The sequence below is a fragment of the Octopus bimaculoides genome, chromosome 20 (assembly GCF_046866305.1).
Source record: "Octopus bimaculoides isolate indiv1 chromosome 20, ASM4686630v1, whole genome shotgun sequence".
NCBI classification, from domain to species: domain Eukaryota; kingdom Metazoa; phylum Mollusca; class Cephalopoda; order Octopoda; family Octopodidae; genus Octopus; species Octopus bimaculoides.
Window position 1 is genome coordinate 16,382,180 of NC_142947.1, and position 12,650 is coordinate 16,394,829.

General features: G+C 36.2%; 1 protein-coding gene across 1 annotated transcript in view; it reads right to left on the reverse strand.

Moving 5' to 3' along the window:
* The window catches only part of LOC106880711 (ATP-binding cassette sub-family C member 1), a 64,763-nt gene that overhangs the window by 12,403 nt on the left and 39,710 nt on the right, over positions 1-12,650 (reverse strand). Inside the window, exons 14-20 of the mRNA XM_014930786.3 lie at positions 12,058-12,124; positions 10,349-10,475; positions 8,040-8,216; positions 6,486-6,653; positions 4,773-4,956; positions 2,948-3,023; positions 1,073-1,145 (exon numbers count right to left, since the gene is read on the reverse strand). Of these exons, the coding sequence (XP_014786272.1) occupies positions 1,073-1,145; positions 2,948-3,023; positions 4,773-4,956; positions 6,486-6,653; positions 8,040-8,216; positions 10,349-10,475; positions 12,058-12,124 (872 nt within the window). The remainder of the gene's footprint in view (positions 1-1,072; positions 1,146-2,947; positions 3,024-4,772; positions 4,957-6,485; positions 6,654-8,039; positions 8,217-10,348; positions 10,476-12,057; positions 12,125-12,650) is intronic.

A 12,650-nucleotide genomic window follows, 5' to 3' on the forward strand; every position in this document is an offset into this window, starting at 1 on the left:
TTTGCTTCAAACCACATGATTTCAGGCTCAATCCCACAGCATGGCACCATGGTCAAGCCTCTTCTACTAGAGCCCCATGGCATCCAACAACTTATGAGCAAGCGAGCAAGTGCAAATGTGTGTATGTTTGTGTCTCTGTGCTTGACATAGTGTGATAGTTTGTCAGACAAGCAGTGTCAATCATTTCTAATATTCTGTGAAAATATGTTTGACCATGGGGAAATACCACTCTCTCTCTCTCTCTCTCTCTCTCTCTCTCTCTTTCATGCTCTTGCAACCTTGAACCACTCTCTCTGATTATTCTGCCATCATTTGCAATTCTATTCTCCTTCTCAAATACATTGCCTTGAGAGTACAAACAAATCACAGCATAGTGAAGACTCTATAGCCATATATTATATAAGGCAACCTCGTTAGTGCTGGTGTCAGAGCCTTTAGTCTTGTAGAGGACATTACCACCCCACCAGTGTTGGTGTCATTATCAAATGCACCCAGTACACCCTACAAAGTGGTCAGCAAATGAGTAGAGACAATGTAGAGCCAAAGGAAGTCTTTAATCACATTAGAAGTATTCTCATTACTTGACTCACCTTGAAATTTATTACTTTATATTTTCTTTGTAAAGAATTATTTTGTTTCATTGCTTCATTATACTCCACATTATTTAGGTATCTAGCTTTGTAACAAATATATACTATTTACACACACACACACACACACACATATATATACATACATACATACAGATAGACAGAGAGATGGACAGATAGATAGATAGATATAGATATAGAATAGTGGTTTAGGTGTTACACTCATGCTCGTAAGATTGTGGTTTTGATTCCTGTGTGTGTTATGTTCGTGAGTAAAACACTTCATCTCCCATCGCTCCAGTCTGCTCAGCTGTAAATGGGTAACCTTGTGATGGATTGGCATTCCGTTCAGGGAAAATGTTAGCTTGCCTGTTTAGTCAATTGGGTGCTAGGAAATACATTGTGACCAGTGGTGTATAACATTTGATAGTCTAGTTGATATATGTAAGTATATATGTTCTGAATAATTCAAATCAACTCACTGTCCCTTCTTTCATAGATTCCTCCTCTGTCAGCTTCTGTCCAACTGGTTCTGATATGCTGGATACGTTGCTACTGCAAAATCAAAATACTAAATGTTTACTACAAGTATCATGATAGGTACACAAGCTAAGCATGCCACCAATCCATTGAATAGGTAATAAGAAGTGATGTAAAGTGGTAGCAGAGAGACAGTTAAAATGAGAGTAAAATCAAAAGTATGTGAGAACACAGAAAAATGATACATACCCAGAGAACACAGAAATACTGTACATACCCACAGAACACAGAAGTACCTTACTTGACCACAGAACAGGAATATCGTACATACCCACAGAAAACAGAAATATCATACATACTCACAGAGCACAGAAGTATCATACATACCCACAGAACACAGAAATATCATACATACCCTCAGAAATATCATAGCCACAGAATTCAGAAATATCATACATACCCACATATAGACAATGATGATAGTAGACAATGAGCACAAAAAAGAAAAAAAACAGTGGAGGGATAAGTTTTAATGCTTAAAAAGAAGGGAGTCTTGATGTCTTGGACACTCGTCCTTCATCAAAAAAAGTAAAAGAATGAGAAAAGCTGTTGAGGAACATAAAATGAATAAAGTAGTTAGCAAAAAAAATACATATATGTATAAATATAATAACTTTATTAAAGCTGAAACAAATCCCACAAACTGTAACTCAGTTTCCTGTTACTGTTTGTCAGGCAGTTGTGATCATACAAGCAGTGTCATTCATTTCTAATATTTATTACAATTGTCTTAAGAGCAATGTGTAACTGAGTAACACTTTGTAAAGATTTTTCAGCTTTAATAAAGGCATATTACTCTATCTTTGGTACTTGAGTACTATTTTTCTCACCTTGTTTTGCATTTATGCCCTTACTTGTGTGTGTGTGTGTTTGGGTGTTTGTGTGTGTGTTTGTGTGTGTGTGTGTGTGTGTGTGTGCATGCGTGTTTGTGTGCGTATTGGATTGTCAAATAAGTTTGTTCATTATTTTCCATCATTTTAATCCTTTCCAAAGTTATTTGAATTAATATGAAAAGATACTTTTTGCTGTTTTTTTTTGTTTTTGTAGCTCTATTCTTCCTTTACAACTTTTGTTGATTATTTTTGACATTTTGAATATATTTTACTTCTTTCCACACATATGAAAACGGAGTGCTGAGTATACAAAAATGAGCCAATTTATCTGAAAGTGAATCCATACATATATGTATGCATGTCCCTATCTTTCAGGTCAGCTGGCAATATCAGCCTTATTGCTTTTTAAAAACAACATTTTTAATGAATGTTAATATATTATATAAAATTACATACATATATACATACATACATACATACATACATACGTATGTACGATTCCATATAATATATTAACATACATTAAAAATCCTGTTTTATAAGGTAATAAGGCTGAGATTGTCAGCTGAAAGATGAGGATGTGAAACTGAATACAGATGCTTCAGAGCCAGTTAGTTAAAATTTACATTAGAAAAACTTTACTTTTGAGCAGTGACTTTTATAATTTAATGCTTATATTAAATACACGCCAACAAACGTGCAAATGCGCTTATGCTACATTAATGTGTATTACAAAATGTTTTTTAGAAGTTGTGTTACTTATAGACATTTCATTATTTAAATCACTTTTGTAGAATGGTTGTGAACTGAGGATTAACAAAACAATGATAATCCTAAAAATACCAGCATTAGCAACAACAATAACAAGAAATATAACTGCACTTCTGCCCTAAGGAAAACAAAAATTAAACATCACTTAAACAACTTTTCATGCCAGTTTATATTTTTATAGACAGGATCATTTTATTAAGCTGTAATACATACTTTATTGTAGACTGACGCCTAAAGATTCGTGCTGAATTATGAGATATGCTGTCTGATTCACCAAATTTGTGTTCATCTGAAAATGAGTCAGATATAACATCATAATTACACAATTGTTACATACCATACACACACACATATTCATTTCCCTTTTATGTTTTTTTTTTTACTTGTTTCAGTCATCTAACTGTGACTATGCTGAAGTACTGCCTTTTAGTTAAAGAAATCAATCCCAGAACTTATTCTTTGTAAACCTGGTACTTATCCTATTAGTCTTTTTTGCCAAACCACTAGATTACAGGGACGTAAACACAGCAACATCAGTTGTTAAGCAATAATAGAGCAGGGGGACAAAGATAGACACAGACACAAAAATGTATATGCATATATATATATATATATATATATATATATATATTTATGATGGGTATTTTTCAGTTTATGTCTACCAAATCCACTCACAAGGCTTTGGATGGCCTGAGGCTAAAGTAGAAGTGGGACTGAACCTGGAATCATGTGGTTGGGAAGCAAGCTTCTTACCACACAGCCACACCAGCTTTAGATCAATGAATAAGAGACATTCGACATCTTTGGCAGATTTTATATGGTGACTGAAGGAGACTAATGCGAAATACTACATTACTTGGTCCATAGTTAGACATGCAAAACCATACAGTGCAATTTCCAGGAGATGCCATCTCTGCTCCGAGGAATCCCTGTCTATTCTGTGGACTAACAAAAAGATACTTGATAGAATTTCTGAAAGACTATCGAGATGTCTACATGCATATAATGTACTTCTGCACAATGCAGCGAGAATGAATTTTAAGTAACTGTTAACTTAATGTAATTTTATTTTACTTTAAGGTATGGATGACTTAAATTTCCTTTAAATCTCCCCGTTCTTCTAAACACCTACTAAATATCTAACTCGCTTTGTAATTATGAATGTGCCTAACCTCGCGTGTGTGTATGCTCACATTTTTGCTAATGCTTGTATGAGCATGTGTACTCGTGCTATGCTGCTTGCCCAAGGGCGTTTTTACATCCATACTGGCTAACGGTTATTTTCAATACTTTTCTCACTGGATTAAGTGTTCGTTTCTCTTTTTGTCTTCTGCAATTTTATTTTTGGATCTTCTATATATATATGAAGAATTTTCCTCTGTCTCTCTACAAAACGGAAAGTTGCATTATGGAACAGTCATTTTAACGAGATTTGTTATTTATTTATCACCCGACGAGATACGTCTGCACCACCAGATACTCCTGAACCAGTTTTTGTGTGTCCCACAATGCTAGATGTGTCGAAACAATTGTTGTGATTAATACTATATTCTCGTATATTCCATCTTCTGTCTTTCATTTGTTATATATATATATATATATATATACACATATATATATATATATATATACACATATATATATATGCTCCAGCATGGCTGTGGTCAAATGACTGAAACAAGTAAAAGAATAAAAAATATATGTGTGTGTGTGTGTGTGTGTGTGTGTGTGTGTGTGTGTGTGTGTGTGTGTGTGTGTCCCTCTCTCACTTTGTGTCTGTGTTTGTCCCCCACCACTGCTTCACAACCAGTGTTGGTGTGTTTACATCCCTGTAACTTAGCGGTTTGGTAAAAAGGAACTGATAGAGTAAGTACTAGGGTTTTAAAAAATAAGTACTGGGGTCAATACATTCGGCTAAAAATTCTTCAAGGTGCAGCCCTAGTATGGTCACAGTCTAATGACTGAAACAAGTAAAAGATAAAAGTTAAATCAAAAAACTAAATAAATCAATGGATTAATTAAATTTGTTCCAACTTGCCTTCGCCTTCTTCACCTTCTTTGTCTTGATGTGAGGCATACGTATTCAGAAAGTCTGCAATATCTCCACCTGCTTCAATAAGCTCAGAGTATGTTCCAGTACTGGTTATTTTCCCCTTGTTCATAACTATGACAAAATCAACCATCGGTAACCAATGCACACCATGGGTGACCAGTAAACGAGTCTGAATGAAAATAAAAATTGGAATACAGCATTATATACACATGCGACGACTTGATTGTCATCAGCAAAGGTGATTTTATCTCGTATCTGGAAATTTAGTTTCTACTTTGCTGAACGCTTCCTTAATATATCTGAAATTAATGAGCATAAAAATTCTAAAAAGAATAAATCTCCAAAACCCAATAGAAATTATTGAAGTATATCTATGGGATATAGAATGAGCCAGATTAGAACAACAGCCAAATGATCCTAAAGTCACACCTTATGGTCTCAAAAGAGTTCATTGATAAAGCAATCCTAGACAGACTTTAACTGGAAAAAAAATATTACAGGATAGTTATGGCTCAAATACTTTTGACCATTGATCAATAAAAAGCCTATACAGCTCTAAATTTCTGAGATGAGGCACTACAGTGAAAGCTGGAACTTATACGGCCAAAACATAGTGACAGCAGCAATCAAGATAAGGGCACAACTCCAACTCGTACATAATTGTATTACCAGATCAGTACAGAGTTGACATAAGACAGCGATGAAGGTTTACAAGCCTTAAAAATTCACTCAGTCACTGCCTGCAGGCATAGTCTAGTGCAGGGGTTTTCAAACTGTGGTCCGCGGACCACAGGGGGTCCGCAAGGACAAGACAGGGGGTCCGTGGACAGCAAATACTTTTTATGGGCAATTTGATTTTATATATGTTTTTAAATCGAAATCTTTTAATTGACAATAAACCTATTTGTTAAATACTGTTAAATAAATAAATGTAAAAATATATGTTATTTTAATCAAATATTTATGTATAAATTTCATAAGAGTATATAAGGGGGTCCCTAAGGTAAAGCCTGAAATATAAAGGGGTCCGCAAGTCAAAAAGTTTGAAAACCCCTGGTCTAGTGCATAAAGGTGCTGAAATGTAGTGCAGTCACCTAGATGTTCTGAGTTAAATTCCAGGAAAAGTACTAAGGTGAATTTCAAGACACCTGAAGAAGGCTGGAGCATTCACAGCCAAATTGTTGTGGAAGCAACGATCAAAATGAGGATACCACTTTAACTAATTCATAATTAGCATTTAGTCTCACACTGTGAAATTAAGCTCATGAAGACCTTTTCACCAGCTTAGGATGAAGTTCATACTAATCAGGCTCATTATTATTTAAGGTAGTAAGGCAGCTAGCTGGCAGAACTGTTAGCACATCATGCAAAATGCTTAGCGGCATTTCATTCCATTTTTACTTTCTGAGTTCAAATTCTGCTGAGGTTGACTTTGCCTTTTGGAGTTGATAAGTACCAGTTGAACATGGGGTTGATGTAATCGACTTACCCATGCCCTGAAATTACTGGCCTTGTGCCAGCCAAAACCTTACAGCATCATTATCTAAGGCAGTAAGTTTGCAGAGTCATTAGAACAATGGATCGAGTGCCTCATGGTATCTATTCTGACTCTGTATTCCCATTATTACCCTCACTACTCTTAATACTACCATCTGTCATCATTATCACAGCCACTCATTATTATGTGCTTATACCCACCTTGTTCTTCAGTAGACCACTATTGCTGATGAGGTTGTTGAAGATACTCTTGCCCACATGGCTGTCCACTGCACTGAGGGGATCATCCAAAAGGTAAATATCAGAATCAGCATATGAAGCTCTAGCCAGAGACACTCGTTGCTTCTGACCACCACTTAGATTAATACCCTGAACAAAGACAAAAATACAAGAATAAATAGATAAAATAAAGATGTTCATAGCATATCTATGCTTTAACCCTTTTGGTACCAACCTGCCTGAAACTGCCTCTGGCTCTGTAGTACAAATGTCTTCTTTTCAAAAGTTCTGAATTAAAATCTTCCACCAAACCTTAGTCATAATTTATGTTCCTAACACTAGCTTAATGACAACAAAATTATTTTATTAAATTCTTTGTTAAATTCAAAATTAGATGAAAGAAACATAGAGCAGCTCAACATAGATATGGTAACAAAAGGGTTAAGAAACCTGAAATAGACATCATACAAACATATACAAACACATCTGGAATTTGAAGAAATAAAACAATGCCTTACAGAAAAATATGAATACGCTATTAAAGGATTAACATTTTCTAAACAATATATATACACACTTACATATGAATGCATACATATGTGTATGTGTTTGAGAGAGTGTGTGTGCGTGAATACATAGCTAGCTACCTTCCTTTTTCCTTTGTTCTCCACATTATATAAAGCCATATGTTCAATCATTCAGCTTTATCTGCCACTCAAATGTAGCTATACTGGGAATTTAACGAACATTACTCTATGTAGTATGTTTGGTCTGCAAGCTGAAATGTGTTTCAAAAGCATTAGATGATGTTAACATTGGGATATTCTGAGAATGCCCATTCTCTGACAATAAGATACACACACACACATATATATATATATATAAGAAAACCCATCCTCACTTACAAAAGTATTAATGTTGCTTCACTACTGAAGAAGATTGGCCTGCAAGAGCCCTTTGCCAGTGCCACATAAACTGCACCAGCACACTCTGTAAAGTGGTTGGTGTTAGGAAGGGCATCCCACCATAAAAAGCAAGGCGGTGAACTGGCAGAATCATTAGCACGCCGGCCGAAATGCTTAGTGGTATTTCGTCTGCCGTTACATTCTGAGTTCAAATTCCGCCGGGATCGACTTTGCCTGTCATCCTTTCGGGGTCAATAAATTAAGTACCAGTTACGCACTGGGGTCGATGTAATTGACTTAATCTCTTTGTCTGTCCTTGTTTGTCCCCTCTATGTTTAGCCCCTTGTGGGCAATAAGGAAATAAGAAAGCAAGCCAAATCAGGCTGGGACCTGATGCCGCTCTCCTGCTTGCTAGCTCTGGTCAAACCATTCAACCCATGCCAGCAGAGAAAATGGACGTTAAAGGATGATGTTAATATAATTTTTGTTTTTATGTCAAGTTATATACAAAATCAATTTAACATTAAACTGAAGCATGTGAGAGAGAGAGAAAAAGAGAGGGGGAAAGAGAGAGAGAAAGGGAGGGCGAGAGAGAGAGAGAAAATATGTATATATATGTAAATGGGTCTACCTTTTCTCCAATTTCAGTCTGATCACCTCCAGGAAGAATGTCAAGGTCATGCGTCAGTGAGCAGAAGTCAATGACCTGTTGATAAGCTTTAGCATCACATTTCTTTCCAAATAAAATGTTGTCTTTGATGGTTGCATTTTGAATCCATGCTTCCTGGGGTACATAAGCTACAGAGCCCTGCCAATTTGGGAAAATAAAAGATGACAATAGGAGAGAGAACAAACATTTGAATTAAGTGTTTTATGGTTTATGAAAACAAAAGAGCAGAAAACAATAAGAACATTATTATAACAACAACATTCATTAATATGCATAATGTTCATTCAGCCATACACTGACACCCATGTGCACATATAGACATATAAATACACACACAAACACACACAATACAATATATGTAACATTGTTTTTCACATATTAGATATGTAAAAATTTATATACATGCATATATACACACATACACACACATGCATCCAAACTCACCAGTGTAGACAAATAGATGGATGAAGGAAAGAATAGATAGATAGACAGATACATATATACAGGGTGCAATGAGTAAATTGTCACCATTTTACATTTTTTATTTCATGTATGCACATTGTCTGTTTTTGATTTTGCCGACTACACAGTATAGAAGGGTCAGTTGGGCACCATCTGTGAGAAAAACAGCACCATGAAGCAATTCACTCTGCCAAAAATTTGAAAACGACATGCTGTACTGCTTGGCATTTGTGCCAGAAGCTCCAATACAAACATTTCAGAGTGTTTGGGTGTCAATCTGAAGACAGTGCAATTCGGGGACATGTACTGAGAGTGATAAAAATCAAACATCCAGTCAACATCATGGTGTTTGGAATGATCACTAGTGATGGCAACGTTATGCCTCCATTCATCTGTCCAGATGGCCTCACACTGCCCTGGGTCAAGAGGGTGGCTACTGGAAGGCCCCATGTCTGGCAGCAGGACTGCACCATGTCACACACAAGCAGGAGAACCCAGTGATAGCTGTCAGGCAATTTCTGAAACCACATCACTCCTAACATCTGGCTATCTAACTCCCCAGATTGCAACTCCCTTGATTATTATGCGTGGGGGAGGGGCACAGTTGAACAAGAGACCAACAAAACTTTTTGTAACAGCAATGATGAATTGAAGGCTAGAATTATGGCAGCATTCACCAACTTATAGAAAGAAACATGTAAATGAATGTATGTACATATATTTATGTACACATACATCACAGATCCATTTACAGTCATGTATAAAAATGGATGGTCAGTGCTGGAATGTCTTCTGATCATAGATCTACTTATTCAAGGTTGTCCCAAGACTAAACACTGCAACTAACACCATCAACAACAACACCACCAACAACCTCACTACTACTACTTTACTGAAAATGAAATGTAACCATATGGTATTGCCATTCAGGAATGACTGGTTAGCTGCGTGGGCGTAATGATATAAAAGTTGTTTACTGCTCTGCTGTTAAAATAGTTGTGGTTTGTTTATACTTTTACTTAACTATTGTTCCACTGCTGGGGTTAATGTTCTATATTTATAATAGACTTCATTCCAGCTTTTTGTGTCTTGGACATGTGCAGTGTTTCGATTTGTTTTTTTAAATGACATCAGGTGATTTATAGTGTACCTAGTAACATGGTTGAAAAGAACAGGATTGTTCCTAGCTAGGCGTCTCATGAGGGGGCTGTTTTTGTTGTAGATTTTTTGGCATCTTTGTATTTTTAATTTCACTCATTAGACATGGGCATGGCTGTCTGATAAGATGTTTGGTTCCAGTTTCAGTCAACATTGTGACATCTTGGGCACACATCTTCACTGGATTAAATGCATTATCATCATCTTCATTTATCAACATGAACATCCATTTTCCATGTTGGCATGGCTTTGACAAGTTGACAGGAACTGGCATGGCTAAAGGCGGCACCAGGATTCCTCAGTTTGTTTTGGTTTGGTTTCTACAGCTGGATGTCCATCCTAATACCAACCACTTTACAGAGTGTGCTGGAGGCTTTTCACATGGCATCTTCACCAGTGCTTTTTTATGTGGCATCAGCACCAGTGCTTTTTATGTGACAACTTGGTTTTAGGATCTCAGTTTTGGTGTGGTGGGTGGGCGGGTCTTCTTAGAGTACAGCAATACACCATGTCGCTAACTTAACTAGAATTTGTGAAGTATTCCTCATACACTCATGAGCATAACATTTCTGCATTGTGATTAATGGGGCATTGTGAGACAGAGCTGTGTGGTGTGCTATTTCAAGTGAAAGAATTGTAGTTTACTTTACCTTAACATACACAGAGCCACTTTTCTTGTGCATGTCTCCAAGAAGACAGGACAACACTGAAGACTTGCCACTCCCAACAGTACCAACAAGAGCCACGAGTGAACCTTCTGGAATCGTGAGATTGATGCTGAAATCAAACAATACAAATAAAAACTATCAGTATACATATGTGTGTGTGTGTGTATGCATATGCATGTGTGTATGTATGTATGTATGTGTGTACGCGTGCGTGTATCAGTCATCATAATGATTTCTGTCGCCAGATGTCCTTCCAACCATTTCACAGTGTGTAGTGGGTGTCTTTCTGTGCCACTGCCACTAGTGAGGTTACTTTATAGATTGGTAATCTACAGACCTGAGGAGGGAACCTGTGTCCTTATGTTCGATGGGGCTAAGATATGAAAGAAGTGTTTAAGATAGAACAGGTTTTGTCGTGGAGGGATTACATGACAACCCCTATTTAAGAGAGAGAGAGAGAGAGAGAGAATAAATTGCGATCTCCCAAGAGATAGTTAGAGGTGATGAGGTGTCCAGATGGCACCTGTCCTTTCTAACAACAAAGTATTAGATTAGTGTGATTACTAAAGTTCACTTTGTAATTATGTTTTATCAGGTTCAATCCCAAAGCTAATTACTTGAGCAAATACCCTCTACCTTGTAAATAAAGTTTGCAACCCAATAACAGTTTGCTTGTGGTAGAAAACTGTTCTTTGGTGGTAAACTTAAATCAGTTTCCTGGTTTCACTCTGCTATATGTCTCTTGGGTGCTTTTTAGCCCACTAAATGCAAGCATCTAAATTGGGTCATCAGTACAAGAATAAAGCATTTATAATCTAAGAATAATTATATAGAGGAGGAAAAATTGTAAGCCATTGCCTTGTTCACACAGATATGGCAGTGTGGTTGAAAAGTTTACATTTGGTTCCAATGTGTGAGAACCTTTAAAATGAAAATACCTCACTTGAGAAACAAAGATAAACAAAAAAGGTATGTGACTTCAGAACAACTGCTTCAATAAATTTAATCTAACCCATGCTGGTGTGTAAAAATGGATGCAAATAGTAATAATGATGGTGGTGATGGTGAATATTGTTTTCATTTTCTTTTAAGTACATGAAATAACTTGGATAGGTTTCAGTATTTTTCTGACCTCATTGTCAAAGTACAGACTTCACCATTCTCGCTGAAGAAGAGCTGAAAGAATCACTGAGCAAATGTACAGAAGTGTACACTGATTGGCAAATGAAAATATGATATGCTATGTATCATATTTTCTCCTTGGGCCTCACAGAGACAATGATAAGTAATCAAGACCTTTGGCAATATGTCATGTTTGAGAAAACCCATCAAGCCAAGTGAAATCATAGTCATGGCTGATGCTGGGGTCACGTAACTGGCACCTAAAAAGCACCAGTTACACTTTTGAAGTGGTTGGCATTAGGATAGGCATCTAGCCAGAGAAACCATGCCAAATCAGATTGGAACCTGGTGCAGCCCTCCAGCTTACCAGCTTCTGTCAAACTGTCTAACCCATATCAGCATGGAAAACAGATATTAAATGATAATGATGATGTCTGAATAAGAATAGAATGATTATGACTGGAACATTTTTGATCATAGGTCTGCTCATTCAGAATTAACTTAGGGTTAAACAATAACAACAAGCACATAAAACAAAAATAAAGAAAAAAATAAACTGAAAGCCTTACTTTTTAAGAGTTTCTTCTTTAGAATTGCCCCATGAATAATATCCATCTTGTATCTTAATGGCCTCTCCTAAAATGTAAAGGTGAAATAGAAAGCAAAACATGATGTAAAACTGAAACAACTTGTGATTATATGGGTATGTGGGCAAAAAAGAAATTCTACATTCATACGTATAAGAGTGTTTGAACATGCATCCATTCAATAATCATGTGAATTTGATCAAAGGTCTGTTGAACTGGGGCTGACCTCATACTAAACAACATACACAATTAATAATGACAAATTTATTTAACTACATTCCTCACTATTTTCAAAATTAATTGAACAAAGGCAGCATATTTGAACAGAAATATGGTAATACAAGAGTTAAGAAGTTGTTTCAGCATATAGCAAGTAACTCTCGCACTCCAAGTATCTAGAACTGCTATAATATACTGTAAGGTAAAGCAATAAAGATGTCATGATATCCAAAGAAAATGATTTTTTTTAAAAACACTTTGTCCATCCTACTAGGAAATTAAAAGAAGGTATGAGTCCAGTGCAAATTGTTTTTTATGTTTTACCATGTTTAGTCAAAGCAGATACCTATAACTGT